This window comes from Protopterus annectens, chromosome 9.part0 (assembly GCF_019279795.1).
Source record: "Protopterus annectens isolate FY-2018-M chromosome 9.part0, PAN1.0, whole genome shotgun sequence".
In the NCBI taxonomy this organism is placed as follows: domain Eukaryota; kingdom Metazoa; phylum Chordata; order Ceratodontiformes; family Protopteridae; genus Protopterus; species Protopterus annectens.
Genome location: NC_056743.1, coordinates 1247032693 through 1247049954, shown reverse-complemented (window position 1 = coordinate 1247049954; position 17262 = coordinate 1247032693). Strand labels below are relative to the sequence as shown.

General features: G+C 39.6%; 1 protein-coding gene across 1 annotated transcript in view; it reads right to left on the bottom strand.

Annotated features, from left to right (window-relative positions):
* The window catches only part of LOC122810646 (lysine-specific demethylase 2A-like), a 1654939-nt gene that overhangs the window by 76046 nt on the left and 1561631 nt on the right, over positions 1-17262 (bottom strand). Inside the window, exon 23 of the mRNA XM_044082219.1 lies at positions 9044-9259. Coding sequence (XP_043938154.1) covers positions 9044-9259 — 216 coding nt within the window. The remainder of the gene's footprint in view (positions 1-9043; positions 9260-17262) is intronic.

Here is a 17262-nt window from a genome sequence, read left to right as displayed (position 1 = left end):
TATCAACCCAAGTTTTAAGGTAAGATAATATTCTCATTTTGGAGGTGGGTGTTGTCTATATTATATGCACTGGACTATTACAGGAGTCAGGCACTCTGTAAACACTCTTGGAGTTGACACCCCAGAGGGTAAAGTGGAGAATTAAAAAAGTAAACCGGACATAGAAACAAGATAAAAGGCATGTGAAGTCTGAGAAATGGAATGTGTTAAGAATCATTTAAATCCATAGTTACTGGACAACAGAGAGATGGAATGAGACACCCCAGGTTACAACTAGTGACTGCAGAAAGAGCATTTTGAATGTTTGGATTTTGATGCGACTGTTCAGAAAAGAAAATGCTAGGATAGACCCTCCAGGTTCCTTCTTTTACTGGCATGAAAGATTCTTGAATAAAACCCTTTTCCTATTTGATTTGGGAGAAGAGGTTCTATAACCACCTGGGATTGCATTTGATCTAGGATAGTAGGAAACAAAGAGGTATGACTGGATGGATGTGAAGGAATCCCTTGAAAAGAAAGGAAGGGAAATTACTACTTGCTGTAACCTTTTTGAACAATTCTCAGAACCAAAGTGTCTGAAGTTATCTGGTGCCACAGAAGGAAGTGAAGACCTAGACTTTGGGAAAGTTTTACTGGAATGTCAGGGTGGACAGATATACAGTCAAGCCTGCCTTTGTAGAGTGTCCTTGGTTTTGAGAGGACCTTCACTTCTTCTTGAAACTCCCTGCCATTAGTTTCTGAAAGTCTGCTTGCTTGTGCTTTGCTACTATTGTTTATTCTTTATCCTATAAAAGGTACCTGAACTGGAAGGAAAGTTTCTATTACATTTTGGCATGGAGGGTTGAAACTTTTGGGTAATCCCCTGAATTAATTCCCCCTTTCATCAAAACCTTTGAGGATCTCAAAAGAGAAATGGCCACATAAAACATCTCTATCTAGGGGTGCTTTCAGAAGTTCAATGTTGGCCACCTCTGGTAAATTCTGAGAATGCAGACAGGCAATTCTCATCACTCACCCAGTGGCAGCTGCTCTAGAAAGATGACAGCTGTGTTACACAAGCATTTTAAAGAGTATTTAGTTACCTGAGAGACAGAAGACAGGAAGGAAGATAATCAAATAATTTTCTTATTATCAAAGGAAGCCAGCAGAAACTTATGGGCCTGATAACTGACTATTCTGAACGCTAAGGGAGTAGTATAAACTGTCTTCGTAAGCCTATCAAAATCTTTCCTATCTTTGACAAAAAGAACTAGGGTTAGCTGCCATAAAATGTTTGGCAGAAAATGATTTTGTCAGAGAAGTTACTACAATGTCTGAGCTAGGGTTTGAAAAAAGCAAATTTGTGGGTCTTGAGAACCTTATATAATTTATCAGACTTTCTGACTACAGGTATCTAACTGCAAGTGTAGCTCGGGGGTGGTGAGAGGGGCAACATCCCTGGGTGCATAGAGTTGGGGGGGAGGTGCGACCATCCAATACCAAATCTCTCTTTAATGCAATAATGGCTTTAAAAAGCTGGTACTGCATTTGTGATCAACCTTGAGTGCTGCAGCTCTCTATGTGTGGTCTAAACTGTAACAACTGCCTCCTAAATTGTAACACGCAGTTTGCTACTGAGGGCTACAGTGCTCTGTGCAGGCAGCATATAAACTTTAGCACGCACTTTGCTACAGTTTAAAAAAGACAATTTTTTAATCTAAAACATGAGCGCCATAGCGCTCCATGCAAGCAGATTATAAAGTGTAGTAACTGTAGCAAGCAGTTTGCTACAATTTAAAAAGAAGATTTTTTTTTTTTTTAATTAAAACACTGGCATCTAGTGCTCTGTGCAGGCAGGGTATTAGTTGCAGCAACTGTTCTCTACATTTGTAGCAAACAGTTTGCTACAGTTTAAAAGAAAGTATTTTTTTAAAACTAAATATATTGAAGGAGGTTTGGGGGCAGGGCACAGAAACGGGACCTGAATGGCTGGGGCAGACTAAAGGAGCACGTCGTATATATCTGGCCACCTGGTTGATGTGCCAGTAGAATTTTTTTTTTTTTTTTTGCTCTTCAATACCAAAGCTGGGGAGGGGGCATAGATCTAACTGTAATAAGCCAATCATTTACAATGCAGCAACTGGTTTACGGCAGTGAAGAGCTTTACGCTTTTCATTTGAAGAGCTGAGGAGATGGGGCACTGTTTCATAATACTGGCCCAGGGCGCTGGATGAATCAGCTACGCTTCTAGCTAATTGTCAAGCAAACTGCTGGCTGATAGGAAAGCATCCTCTAAGGCTAGCAAAACAGGAGGAACAGCTGCAGCTTGAGAAAAATCCATCTGTAGTAAAAAAAAATCTTTGCTGGGACTCTGGCACTTCTTTTTCTTCCCACTGAAAACAACTATTTTATTCTGGCAACAGTATGGTTAAAAAGGCAAGTGCTCAAGTGGTGAATCTGAAGAAAAACTTAACTCACAGTCAAATTCTAATTCCTGTCACTCAGACAGAAAATCAGAATCTGAAATAGGAAAATCTTTGTCTTTTTAAGTGAAGGGAAAACTCAGAATGCAAAGACTGAAAAGCTAGCAAACCCCAGGCAATCCTCATCTGCACTGGGTGACACAGGTGAAGAAAATGCCTAAATTTTGTTCCTTTTTCCTGGGAGGAACCCCCCCCCCCAAAAAAAAGTGTGCGTCCTGAAATCCATTCCTTTCCCTGGAAATCAAGCTCCTCAGAGCAATACCACAAAGGAACAATGTCTGCTCTCTCCTCTGATGCTGAGGAGGATGGTTCTCTCTCTTGCCCAAAAAGAATGGCAAAACAGCTGCACAGGACGTCTACCTATTTGCACTTAGTGACATCCAGAGAACAACTGATGAGTGTTATGAGAAACCACACATGGCCACAGCCGTCACTCAATGGCAACAGAGATGGACAAAGCCGCAATCAAGAATTAAGCCTCACATATAACTTTTTCTTCTTGCAGATCGGGGAGGGAGCCACCAAACAGGTGTGACCCAGGTCCATGTCTATACAGAGAAAAGCATTTGACAACAGCTAGGCTTAGAGCTGTAGTCTCTTCTCCTGGCTAAAATTTCATGGTCTGAGGGAAAAGTTTTTAGTGACAACCACTAAAACCACTAGTCCCCAGCCCAGAAATAAATTTTGACAGAAAAGTTAAAGTTTTCTTCCAATATGCACAGATAAACACACAAAAACAAATAAAACAAAAATGGAATGTATTACCAGATGCACTTATCTGCCCAACTCTGATAAAGCATCAGCCGACTGTCAATATACATTGAAGCTGCAGCAAACAGCACAATTCAATGGCAAGAATGTTCTGAGATTTTGGTGCTCTAACTATTATACTGCTCTCCTTGAGCTGTACAGTGGTTAGAGTATGGAGAAGGTGCACTAAAAGCTATGGAAGGTGGCCAGTTGGTAACCCTTATCACTGGAAAAGTGCAGCTGTACAAGTAAACTTGCCATAACAGTAGATGTTCAAATAAACACTGCTGCTGTAACCTAAACTATATGGACTATATCCAGCATAGGGTATGACAGCCGGCCAGCTTCTAAAGCTTCAGGGCACCTTCTACAACTCAAACCATTACTCGCCCCCTCCCCAAACACCTTTATTGAATTATCACTTGTGACACAGGCAAATTTACGTTCATATAAAAATAATCAAACTACATTAACATAAAAAAAAACATTACTCAGCTTGATCTAAGCTGACAAAAAAAGACTCTGTCAGGGCTTTAGTGCCAACTGAGAGACGGAGACTGAGCCCGGAGAAAACACCGTTAGGAACAAACAAAAAAAAATGCCCATAACCTGGCATAAAAACAAGGAGGATGGAGGGAGGAAGTGGCTACTGTAGCAGTGATGACTTGAGGGACTGCAAGGGTGTTTGGGGGGGGGGGGGGACAGACAAAGTCCCTTACACAATCATTCTGACATATTTGACTGTACTTATTCTGGGGGATTCAGTCTCTCTCTCTCTCTCTCTTTGGAATCTCCCTGCATTATTTTTTTAAGTCTGCTTATCAGAATTCTACCAGGACGGTTTGCTTTTTTTTTTCTTGCCAAAACTGGGTGAGGAAGCAGGAACAACCCTTAGAAAATTTAACGATGGGGGTCTGAAATATCTGAAAGAATCCATGTATCAGCGTCTTTCATCACATTTTTTGATAACTGCAGCAAAGTGGCCAAAACTAAGTCTGTAACCAAATGTGAATTCAACATTTCATTTTTTACATTTTCTGGGAGGTTTTGAGAAAGTAGCCGGGCAAACCTCCTCAACACATTACAAGTGGCAAAAGCCCTGGATGCACAATCTACAGTCATAAACACACTTGAAGCAATGAGTAGTGACCTCAGAAAATGGAAGAAATGAAACCACACAGAGCAGATTTTCCTCACAGGAAGAAACTGCAGATCAAACATTCCTCATACTTTCACAATAAATCTGAACATATGAGCCTAACAATTCAAAATTAAAGTTGCAGAAGCATACACTTTCTCTCCAGACTCATCAACTGTTTTACTATCTTTATCAGAAGGGGAAAATTTATAGTTAACAAAATACTTGGCTGCAGCTGGACTGACTAAAGCTACAATTGCTGGGTTAGGAATGAGTGTACCGAAATATGAAACACTGAAGAACTTTGCACATGCTACCCATTTTCTTAGGTCCCACAGCCCAGCTATCAGGGAAACCACACGCTGTAATAAACACATCCTCCAAAGCTAGAAGCACGGGGGTGGTGGGTTGGTTTCGGATGGGAGGTGGTTCTGGGAATTCAGTTGTAATATTTCATAGTATTTTCTGAGGGACTGAGAAACCTCAATGTTCTCCCACTGAAAACCCAGGAATATTCTGGAAACAGTCTCAGAAAAACAGAATCCTTAACAGGGAGACTCAGATAACACACTTTCTAACAAGTCTGAATCAGAATTCTAAGAACAAACTGTGTTGTCCTGTCACATTCCTCTCTAGATTCAGTTTCTTGAATCTCTTCATGAAAAGTGGAAACACTTTTTTCTCTTACCAAAAATCACCTGATAAAAAGGGACAGCAGACTGTACCAGACCCAGAGCCAGACTTAATAAACTACTCCTGTCCACCGAAACAGGAGAAGGAGATGATATAGGTTTAGTTTTCTGTGTCTTTTTGACAGGAAAATTAAGACAAATAGGATTTTTAATGGCAAAAATAGCTTCCCCAGAGATGGGCACAACATTCTGGTTAAACAGGGGCACCTTCCTTGGCTCTTCTTCCAAAATGGCAAAGGTGGTATTCTCTTGCCCACTAACGGGACCCCAACAGCTAGAGAGGTCCAGTCCACAATGGCTGCATGGGCAACACCAGTGGGATCGGGGGAAACAGATGAGTGGTACCAGGAACCAGCTTTGACCACAGTAGTCATCCACCTATGGTCGAGTCAAATTGTTAGCCTGCTGGGATGGGCAAAATCTGTTTAGTTAACTTTTTCTTTTTGTGGCTGAAAAGACAAACTGCGAGACTGGTAGTTTGTTCTACTGTCAAGCTGGAAACGGTGCCTCTTTCCCAGGGGAACTAAACCGCACAAGCCATTAAAATTGCAATAGCAGTATACAGTAACTTTTCCAACAAAAGCACAGCAAAAAAATCACTCCAATACACTAACAGCCATAAAAATAATTTAAACACAGTTTCTCCACAGAAAACCAACTTTCAGACTGCTAAACACAAAAGTGCGCTCCTGTTTAAAACTACAGGAAAGTTGAGTAACTGTCAGTAAAAACACTATTCCTAACTTAAAAAAAGTAAGTTTAAAAATTAAAAATATGTGGAAGGTTTTCCCCTCAAAGGGAACATATCCTGTCCAGCAAAAGAATAGCACAAACGGACCAATGATCCTCGAAAGCCAGCAGAGGAGTGCTCTCTTTGGTCGCAGGAAAGCTCTGAAAGGCTTGGCATCCAAACCTGTCTTAAGTTAGCTCAGCTAGAGCTCACTAACAGTTTGGGCACGTGGAAGGTGAGCTGGTCAGATGTTATAGCCTATTCAGGATATAACCCATACAAGCTTAAGCTGCTGAAGCACTGATCAATATGAAGATCATCATCTGATAAGATGAGTAAAGGAGGGATACATCACAGGCTGGGAGGCAACCAGCAGAGACAGTGAGAAAGAGCAAGAATGGTGAAAGTGAAGGTGTAAATGTTACAGACAGTGGCATAGGGTTGGAAGTAAGAGAGAGGGTTGCGGGGAGAGAGGAGAGTTTTTGGTGATAAAAGAAACACAAACTTCACTCCGACCATTCTTGGTCTTTTACTCCAATTTGGCTTATTTAGGGTCCATTAAAAACTTTTAAATCACCTCCAAGGTAGCTTTTCTACACTTCAAGACTGGCTTCCAGTCACTGGTCTACCTCTTTTTTTTTTTTTTTTTTTTTTTTTAACACCTTTACCGAATTATCACTTGAAGACACAGGCAAACTTACATTTATATAAAAGTAATGAAACCACATTAATAAGTTAACATTTACAAACATTATACATTACATATATGGTTCTATACAATATAATGAAATTAACATTATATAAGTTGTTCAATTTCTGCCTTCTCTCAAACCTCGTTCCTCCTGCAATTTTTTCTGCATGTATCGTTCCCACAATTTACATTTTTTCTATGTAATTTACTCCTACCTTTTTCCTAATGATCACACTTTCTGTTCTTTTATCTCTTACAATATTCACTACTTTAAGTACGGTTTGTGTAGACTGATTTCCATTTTCTAGTAATTGCTTTTTTGGCATCCACTAGAATTAAACTTAACAAGGTCTTACTATGTACATAGGTTCAGAGTCGAGTACAATGCTAGCTGCCCTTTTGGGCCATTTTAAGCCTAGCCAATTTTCCTTAGAATTCAACCTTGCACCTTGTGTCAGTAAGGTTAATACCTTAACCATTATACTAACCCCCAACCCCCAAACCAACCACCACAGTTAAAAAAAAAAAATAAATCCTTTATTACACTCATTTGCTCACCCAGTATTCCTGAGAGAGTACTCTAGGAAATTTCTAAAATCTGGCAACTCATTACACTCCAAGAACACATGCTTCCAAGTACCTCTTTCTTCCCCATTACACCTCCAACATTTCCCATCTACCTGAGGAAAAATTCTTTGGCGTCTACTTGGGGTATAAAAGGTAATACTAGTAAAGTTGATTATTTGTGCCTTCATAAAATTAACAGTCTGTACTTTCTAGCTTCTCTGTTACAGAAGAAAATCTCAGATTTTCCCTATGTGCACTGTGCTCTAACTTTGCCATTCCTTGAAACATCTCTTCTTGAACAGCTTCATACTCAGCCAGCCTTTTCTTCATTTCAGCCTCTGACTTTTGCAGTTTTATCAGCACATCTGAATATCTGTTTAAAGCTTCTTCCATTTTTTCTAGCCTTTTACTTGATGACGTACTCCTTCAGTGTTTCGTTTACTTTAATTACTTCTTCCTCCAGATTACTGAAAACCATGTCTTGCACCAAAGCTGGAGCTTTAACTGCTTTTTGCTGAACAGCTGCTGCGTTCTTCCCAGTCAGTGTTTTCACTTCACCTTTTCTAACCGATTTTCTTTCAGGATGCCAGTTTCTTTCTTGCTGGCATCCAAGTCATGTATTTACTAGCCAGTAACTGGATTTAGTAAAGTGACAGAGTTCCTGGCTCTTGTCTTTCAGTTTCTTTTTTCACACTAGGAGAGCTGAGGTTAACCTGCTAAATCAGTGTGCTGCCATCTTGGAAAGTCCGACTCTGGTCTACCTCCAGAGGTAAAAATAAACAAATAAATGTTATTTTCCCCTAATACATTCTTACACCAGCAGAAGCCACCTACACACTCTCCCTTAACAGAACTGCACCCACAAGGAAGTACTTCAACAAAGCTACTTGGGGTCACTGTTGAGTTAGTTCAACAACTGAACACACTAATTTTCAGCATGTCAAGTTGAACCCAAACCTACAGAAGTTATACTGTGCACAGTAGTACAACTCGAATTCCAAAAATACTTTCTGCTACCTACCCTCTTTTATACCTCCAGTCTCCTTAATCACTCTGGACTGTCTTCTTAAACTGCAGGAAGTTTACAAAATAATACATTATATTTTGCTGGCAACTGCAACATTAGAAACATCACTGCCAAACCCTTAAACAAATTTACAAGCTGAATGTGATCACCATCTTAACATCTGCCAAGTAAAGATAAATAAGCTGTTAAAACACACAGTTAGGTGTTCAGTGCTAAACATATCAACAATGTAGTGCATTCATGTAAGCTGCTTTCAACAAAAGAATGACTGGCCCCAATACCAAAGTTCTGTAACTTGCCAGCTGACTTGGTCTCCAAACACAAACTCTTCCCTTGGCAATCTGCCTAATTCTTCATTATAGCATCTACACTAATGCTCTACAAATCCATTTCACTGATCAATGGTCATGGAAATTCACAATGGACCCACATATTTGAGTATATCATATCTCATCTTCAATCCGATCTCATTCATTTCTTAAGACCCTGGGCTATGTACAGTCCAATAATCAAATTTATTTCTTCTCAGCTAAACTAACATCCTGGTTCTGCATGTCAAAACACTTTATATTTACCTCTTTGTACTGAGGCCAATTTTTCCATATAATAATTTCTGTGGTTTTTGAATGTTTACTATACAGACTAACTTCCTGTTTTATTTCAATACATGTTACTTGGTATATGACATGCATTGTTATAGATTGTATCCATCAAGAACTGTTGCAAATGCAAATATTACCAGTACTTACCCAGTGGAGTTGGTTTGAATGTTGGTTGCACACTCAACATACTGTTGCTTGCTTTTATTTCCCCCACGTCTCTAGTGAAAAAGGACTCTTGCCTAGACCGTCCAGGTTACCCAGAACAAAAATGTCTTGCTCGTTAATCAAATGAGAATTCCCTTACTTCACACAAATACACAGTACTAACCAAACATTTTTGGACAATCCATGAATTTTTACAATTACCACTTTATTTCACCTTACCTGCCAGATTTATTTCAGTAAGGGAATTTCGAGTGGAAGATCCAACAGCAGTCAGCAGGTTTACAGACTGGTCAGTCAAATGGTTGCAGTGACTAAGGTCAAGCCTGGAAAGCAGGGGCATATGACGTATTATCAACCTCAACGTAGCATCTGTGATGTCCAAGCCAGCCAGTCGGAAGTCAATTAAGTTGCGTAGCTTACTACGATTGTCCTGACCTAGAAAAAAATAAAATCATACAACTGCTTTTAGGAAAACTCTTTACACCTCTTATTTTACTCAAGGCCTATTGCTCAGCCTGTCTTTGAGGTTTAGAAGAAATATTTCTGAGTCAGCCTCAATGACTGAAGAAAAAAAAAACACTTCAAACCTTACAGTAACTGACCGTCTAGGTTTTGAAAGGCCAAAGGCATACGGAATTTCTATTTATAAGAACTTCTGCCGTTACTTTGTTACTGTACAGGGTTAAGACTACCAAGGGTTAAAAGCCATAACTCGCATGCCAGGTTTCCATTCAAAACTCATCAAGTGACTTCCTATCATAATTTAAAAATCTGCTCAGGACATATAAGATCATCTCCTATTCTACTACATAAAACGCTCCCAAACCAAGCAGGAAATGGAAAAGTGCACAAGGAATGAGAAAAACTACCCAAATTAATAAAGCAAAAGATGAGTCAAACCCCTTGAAATGGCCATCACAGTGTGTGAAAGAAATGCCAGAACAAAGTACCAAACTAAAATCAAAAGAAATACAGGAAAACTAAGTCAGCATAAAAGTGTTTAAAAATGAAAACATTCTACCATTTAAACACTTTAACGTAAAATACTTCAGCAATGAATTAATTTAAAACTAAAAAATGACCAATTTTTGAACCTGAAAGTCATAAGGCATGTTACTACTGCCCTTCCTGTCAAAAGGTAACAGTTGAAGATTAGCTAGCAATTACAATGGCTGCTATTTAGTAGCAGGCTATGTCGATGCTTACCAGACAATCTCTTGCTACTTAGATAAAAGACTGATGAAATGAAGGTACACGTGTTCCAGTCTTCAAGGAGTTTTCTCTTTTTAGTACAAACTAATTAAAAAATACATTGTCAGGACACAAGATAATCATGGGGACAGTGTTAAAAGTACACACTGCCCTCAGCAACAATACATTTTTAAAGGCAATACTTAGTAGCAAATGCTACTTCTAGAGGAGACCATACATATTAACCTGTGAGCAGTGAACACACCACTCAGAGAAATGATCCGTCAATGTTACATTTACTAACTACAAATCAAACTACAGCAGCAGGGAGTCCTGAGATGGGGGGGGGGTGAAGATCAGTGTGTGTGTATGTACCTTTAAGAAGTATTTGCAGATGTAACACGTGCATATAAATACAGAGCACATGCAGGCAGCTGCATATAAATACAGAAAACATGCAGGCAGCAGTGCCATTTTGAAAGAACAGCCAGAGAGTTAACATGTATGAGTGTGGTGCAGTCAATCTGCAAGTTTAAGATTAAGTTACAAAACCTCATTTCTGATGTGTTTGTGTGTAATAAAGCTGCTTGAACAGAACTCAAGAAATGTTAGTCTGTTTTATCCTGACCAGACGAACAACATGATGTCAGAACCGGGATTAGAAGAACTTCTTTGAGCCATGAGGTGCAGAGTTGAAGGTGAAGGCAGACCAAGCAGGTTGAGTGAAACGGAGCACAGACAAATGAAAAAGGGCCAGAAACAAGCTAAAGGTAAATAAAATTGCACAAATGGTTTATTGGGCAAAAAAAATGAAACAGCACATTTATAAGGCACAAAATACATCATCAAACGAGTACCACAAAAACGTAATATCAAGCAAATGAAAATCACAAACCACAGTATTAATTAAATGAAATATTTGAAACCATGATAGTTGACAAAACTAGCAAAACTATTCAAATGGGGCTCAGAATTATCTTTGGTTTGCATAACGAGCATGTTTGAAGTATAAAGGGCACAAGAAAAGTATGAAGAGCATGATAAGAAATTAAAAAGGCATAATGAGTACAATAAAAAGGGCAAATTGAGCTTAAAGAGCTAGGCGACTGCATATTTTTTTATAAAAGACCATGTTTGGGCACAAACTTTCACATTGGCCAAAGTCATTCAAAGCATAACTAGAGTTCGAAGCATCTCGGAGAGTGCAAAGTGTTTGCAGTGTGTTTGTTTTATTACAGTGCAATTATTTCAAAGAGTTTGCTGTGTGCAAAGTACAGTTATATTGCCATTTTGTTCTTGTGCTGTGTGCATTTATTCACATAAAGCCAGCACTTAAGTGTTTCTTACCACTGTGCAGAGTTATTTCACAAAGTACAGCCATTTTGAAAGGTTTTTGTGCTGTGTACAGTTTATTTGCAAAATGCATTCATCTTGAAGTGTTTCTTACTCTGAGCTTCTGCCATGTACAGTTTTTATTCGCAAAGTAAAGTAATTTTGAAGCATTTCTTACACTGATAAAGAGTAGTTTCTTAAAGTACAGTGATTTCAGAGTATTCTTGTGCTATGGAGACTTATTTGGCAAAATGCAGTTACTTCAAAGAATTTGTTGTGCTATTGGGCATAATTACAAGTACTGGCGCAAAGTTCTGGCATATGCATTTGTGTGTGTATGTTCGTACAGAATTTCAAGCACCCTCACTACTGTGTGTTGATGTGGGAGAGGCATTTCGCTGACCAAGTCCACTTGTGTTTGACCATAATATAGCGAATTGGAAAGTATTCAAGCAGGAATACGATAGTTTCATACAAGCAGCTTTTTTTGACAAAGCTGGATGCACAAGGGCATTCATTTGCTTAACTTAGCTGGGTCAGAAGCTAATGAAAGAGAGTGTTCATTTGTGTATGCACCAGAAGTATATGGGGATGGGGAAAACCATCATACTGTGGTACCAGCTGAATCAAGGGAAGACCTCGAGTGCTTAAAATGTAAATTTAGAGAAATGTTACATTATAGAGGCACTTACTTTATACAAGAAACCAAAAGCCAGGTGAAACATTTGCAGCTTTTATCAGTGACTTGAGAAACAAAGCTAAAACATGCAGATTTGGTGACGAAAGTTGAGTTAAGAACAGGCTTTTGTGTGGTGTTAATAGTGCTGCAGTGAGAAAGATTTTGATTTGTGACAGTGATTTAACGTTAAGCAAAGACATAGAGATTTGTCAAATCCATGAGCTCACAGAAAGGCACACAAATATGCTTACAAGTGATAAAGGCAAGGTTTCAGCAGCCTCTAGAGCAAACGAAGACAGCATGCAACATGTGGCAAGCAGAAACAGGCCAAAGGACAGGGCAGCAGCAACCCCTCTGGGTGTGGCATGGAAAATCCTTAGCTTTCTAGCAAGATCCAAAATTAGCTCAGTAAAAAGGGCATGCTCAGTAAAGTATAAGAGTGAGTCAGCAAAACCAAAGTCAAGTCTTATTGTTAACTTTCGTAATTGTGGAGCCTACCAAGAGTCTAAAAGAGAAAAGTGCTTAGCATTTGGTCAGCAATGCCACAAGTGTAAAAAATGGAATAATTTTCCAAAGTTATGTAAATCAAGCAAGCCTCATTCAGGTATTAAGAAAGGTCACTCAAAAAAGGAGGTTGATCATGTAGAAAGCTGCAACCCTACTTTCTATGTAGATGGTGCATCAGTGGTCGGTGAAAAGGCTAATGCAGTAGACTTATTGGCAAAGAATGAAGTATTTTATACTGTCCTGATTAATGGTTAAACCCACAGACCTCAAAGTAGTCACTGGTTCAAAGTGTAATGTAATGTCAGCAGAAACATTTGCTAAAGTGAGTGCTGGTGAGCAACTTAATTTGGTCAATTGTGCGAAGCTTGTTGCTTATGGAGGTGAAGAGATTCAAAGTGAGGGTTCAGTAGTGCTTTCATGCTATTCGGCTGGCAACAGTTAAGGCTTGCATTTATATGTAGTCCGAAGACCCGTGCAGTCATTATTACGTCTCAGAGACAGTTTGAGAACAAAAATGCATGTCCCAGTTCCAGCTTTACTGACGCTATTTTCCCAGAGTATGCTGATGTGTTCGACAACAAGCAAGCAAACTTCCAGTTGTGTACTCCATGAAAGTAGACCTAGAGATCAGTCCAGTGGTCAGACCAGCAAGGAGAGCTCCAATAGCTATGCAGGGCAAAGTCAAGGTCCAGTTAGACAAAATTGGACAGCAAGGTGTGATTTTATCCAGTCACAGAACCAACTGAGTAGGTATCTTCCATGGTAGCTGCTTCATACGAATTCAGATGAAATCAGAATATGCACTGTCCCAAAAGACTTGAATAAGGCATTAAAAAGACCTCATCATCCTATGCGTACAGTCAAAGGGATTGTAACCCTCATGACAAATGCCACTGTTTTTTCTGTCTCAGATGCAGAGTGTTTCTCTTTTTGGCAAATAATGCTTGATCGCAAATCTTCACTACTGACTACATTAAGTACCCCATTTGGTAGATACTGATTCCTCAGGATGCTTTTTGGAATAAATTCTGCCAGTGAATTCTTTCAGCGTGCAATGGAGCAAATTTTTTCAGGCTACTCGCGTGCAATAATAGTTGATGATTTACCGCTTGGAGGTAATGGTGAAGCAGAGCTTGATAGAAACCTGGACAGAGTGCATGAAGTGAATTTAAAGCTCAATCCTCTGAAGTGCAAATTCAGACTTACCAGAAGTTACTTGTGTAGGTCTATTTATTTACCAGTACAGGCTTACGACCAGATCCTTCAAAGCAAGCAGCCATTCTTGAGATGCCAGTTCCAGACAATGTCCAAGCTCTACAGCGTTTTCTTGGCATGGTTAGCTATTTGGGCATATTTATACCTGACTTTAGTGAGTTATAAGGACCTCTGAGACAGATGACATGCAAAAATGTTGCATGGTCATGGTTAAAAACACCAAAGAGCATTTGATAACCTCAAACAGCAAACTTCTAACCCTACCTACATTAAAATACCATGATGTCCACAAACCAGTAGTTCTTTCCTGTGATGCTTCAAAGTTCGGTCTTGGCGCAGTTACTCTTCAAGAGGGCAGACCTGCTGCCTGTGCATCTAGAACTCTTACCCAAAATGAGATGCAGTATGCTCAAACTGAGAAGGAACTTTTGGCAATTGTGTTAGCATTTTCGAATTCCAAGATTATACCTGTGGCCAAGCAAACCAGACAGAAGCTAACCATCAATCTCTAGTTACTATTTTAAATAAGCCTATGCAGTCCTCTCCAGCAAGACTACAAAAGAATGATGCTTAAATTGTAAAAGTATAATTTCAAAATGGTCTATACAAGGGGTAAACTTCTTTATCTGGCTACCAATTTATCCAGAACCTCCCAAAATACCACAAAACAGCTTGATGCAGAGAATTATGACTTTGATGTCATGGAAGTGCATAATTTTTCTACCATGAGACTTGATGAGCTGAGACATAAGACAAAGACTGATCCAATTTTGCAGAAGCTCAACCACTTCATTAATGTAACATGGTCATCAAACCAATCCTGTGTACCACCAGAAGTGCAACCTTACTTTCCATACAGAGATAAGATGCTGATGGAAGATGGTATCATTTTCAAAGGTCCAAAAGTTGTTGTTCCTACTTCCTTACAATGAGAATACATTCAGATTTTAACCAGTGGCCACACAGGTTTCGATTCTACCAAAAGAAGGGTGAGAGGACTAGTATTTTGGCCTTCTCTATTAAAAAGCATTGATAAAGTGCTTTCTTCTTGTTCAGTGTGTTACAGTAGTAAGCCGTATTTGCAAAAAGAGCCACTTCAGCTAAGCCAAATTCCTGAACTACCTTGGTCAACAGTAGCAACTGACATATTTGAGTGGAACAGTCGACATTACTTAGTATTGACAGACTCTTATTCGATGCTACCTAACATAACATCCAGTATTGTTATTACTAAGATGAAACGTCATTTCGTGGTCCATGGTAGTCCACACAGTTCTTTCTGACAATGGCTCTCAGTTTACCAGTCAATTATTTCAGAGATTTGCTGAAGAGTCCTGAATATCCTAAGTCAAACGGCCTTGCTTAACGTGCAGTACAGTGTGCAAAACACTTACTAGAAAGGTCAAAGCATGACAATACCGACATTTTCTTGAATTTACTTAATCTCAGTAATATAACCTGCGACAACCAATTAGGCTTGCCTGCTCAGAGACTTGTATCTAGGCAAACCATAACAACCTTCCTATCAGTTCTAGTTTGCCGATGCCTAATGCTAAAAACAATTTTAAGAAGCGTTCTTCTCAAAAGTCCAGCTATGATAAAAAGAGCAGATTTCTTCGTCCATTAAAAGGAGGAGAGACAGTGAGGATGCAAACAGCGAAAGGCTTTGAAAATTGGTTAAGTGAGAGGTATATGTACCAAGCAGAGATCCTGCTTAGTGGAATCTGAGGGTAGACAGTACAGGAGAAACTGCAAACATCATCTTCCTGTATCAGAAACAATATCACAGCATTGTACCTGTGATACAGACTCTAGATCTCAAAGCAACCCTGAAAATGTTCATACAGAAGAACGTGTCACAGTATCCATTCCAGTTCCTAATGATGTCCCAGTTGTCGCCAAAGTTGAACATTCCTTGAAGACAGTCCCTCTTGCTAGATCCAATTCTGACTTTTGTGTTACATAATCAGGTCGTACTTCCAGACCTAGGGTAAAATACAAAGCGACTTGGATATAACTGCTTTCTGTGTGTCTAATTTTGTATGACTGCATGTCAAATAACTACTTCTGTATAACTGCATGTCAAAACATAATTTCTGTAAATTGCATGTCATTGAATACTGTCATTTCATATAAAGACTATTTCTCAAAGAGGGAGGATGCAGATCAGAGCATGTGTATGTACATTTAGTAAGCATTTCCAGATGTAGCATGTGCATATAAATACAGAGCACATGCAGGCAGCAGTGCCATTTTGAAAGAAAGTACAGTTGTGTACACTTACCATAAATGTAGATGTTCGACTGTATTCACTGTTGCAGTCATTACATTCGGGTAATCTGCTGGCAGGTTGCCCTGAGTTGGCCTGAATATCAAAGTCTTGGGTCCTGCATCGGTTGCTGTCTCTTCTTCCATGATGTCTGGTTGTCAGGGGTATAACACAGGCAGCCGACACCATTTTCTTTAGTTTTTCTTGCCCCAGATGTCAGGTGCCCCCCAAATGGGGAGCAGAAATATATACATATAACTTATTGTAACAACATAAACTTTACCTTCATCTAAAAGCAAATACACCACAAAGGCTGTAGAATATAGTGAAGGAAAGAGAATCTCCAGAATAAAGGGGGATGGCGGGTGGGTAACCCGGACTGCAACAGTGAATACACTCGAACATCTACTTTTATGGCAAGTGTACACAACTGTACTATGCTCTTCATGTTTCACTGTTGCAGTCATTACATTTGGGTAGAATCCCAAAGCTATGGATAGGAGGCTGGAACTAAATAGCATTAGAAGCGGCTATAAGGCCCTGCAGAACTGCAGTGGCAAAGCCTGCCCTGGACATAGAAAATACGAGGCAAATGATAATGCTTTGTAAAAGTATGCACAGAACTCCAAGTAGCAGCCTCTAGAATGTCTTTGGTTGGTACCCCTCTGAGAAAGGCTGCTGATGAAGATGCAGCTTTGGTGGAATGTGACCTAATGCCCTCGGACACCGGTCTACCATGATGCAAATAGCAGAAACGAAATAGTCAGCTTTGAAATAGCCTTTCCCTCTGATCCTGCAGCAAATGCCACCAGTAGCTGCTCATTTTTTCTTAGAGATTTGGTCCTGTTTAAGCAGAATCATAGTTGTCTGTGCACATCCAAGGAATGCAGAATCTGCTCCCCCTTGTTCTGCGGATATGGGTAAAAAGTTGGCAGGTGAATAGTTTGGTTAAGAGCCGCAATGCATACCACCTTAGGTGTAAAAGAAGGATTGGTCCTGAGGGACACCCTGTCTGGGTAAAATATAACAAAAGGCTCTACAGCCATGAGGGCCTGCAGCTCTGAAACCCTCCTTGCTGAAGTGATTGCCAGAAGTAAAGCTGTTTTCCAGGATAAGAACTTGAGTTTTTCCAACACAAAATTGAGGTCCCATGCAGGAATTGGTGATCTTCTGGGAGGCCTTAAATTTTTGGCCCCTCTAAGATACTCTTTTAGCAAAGGATTAGAAAAGATCAGTTTGTCGCCT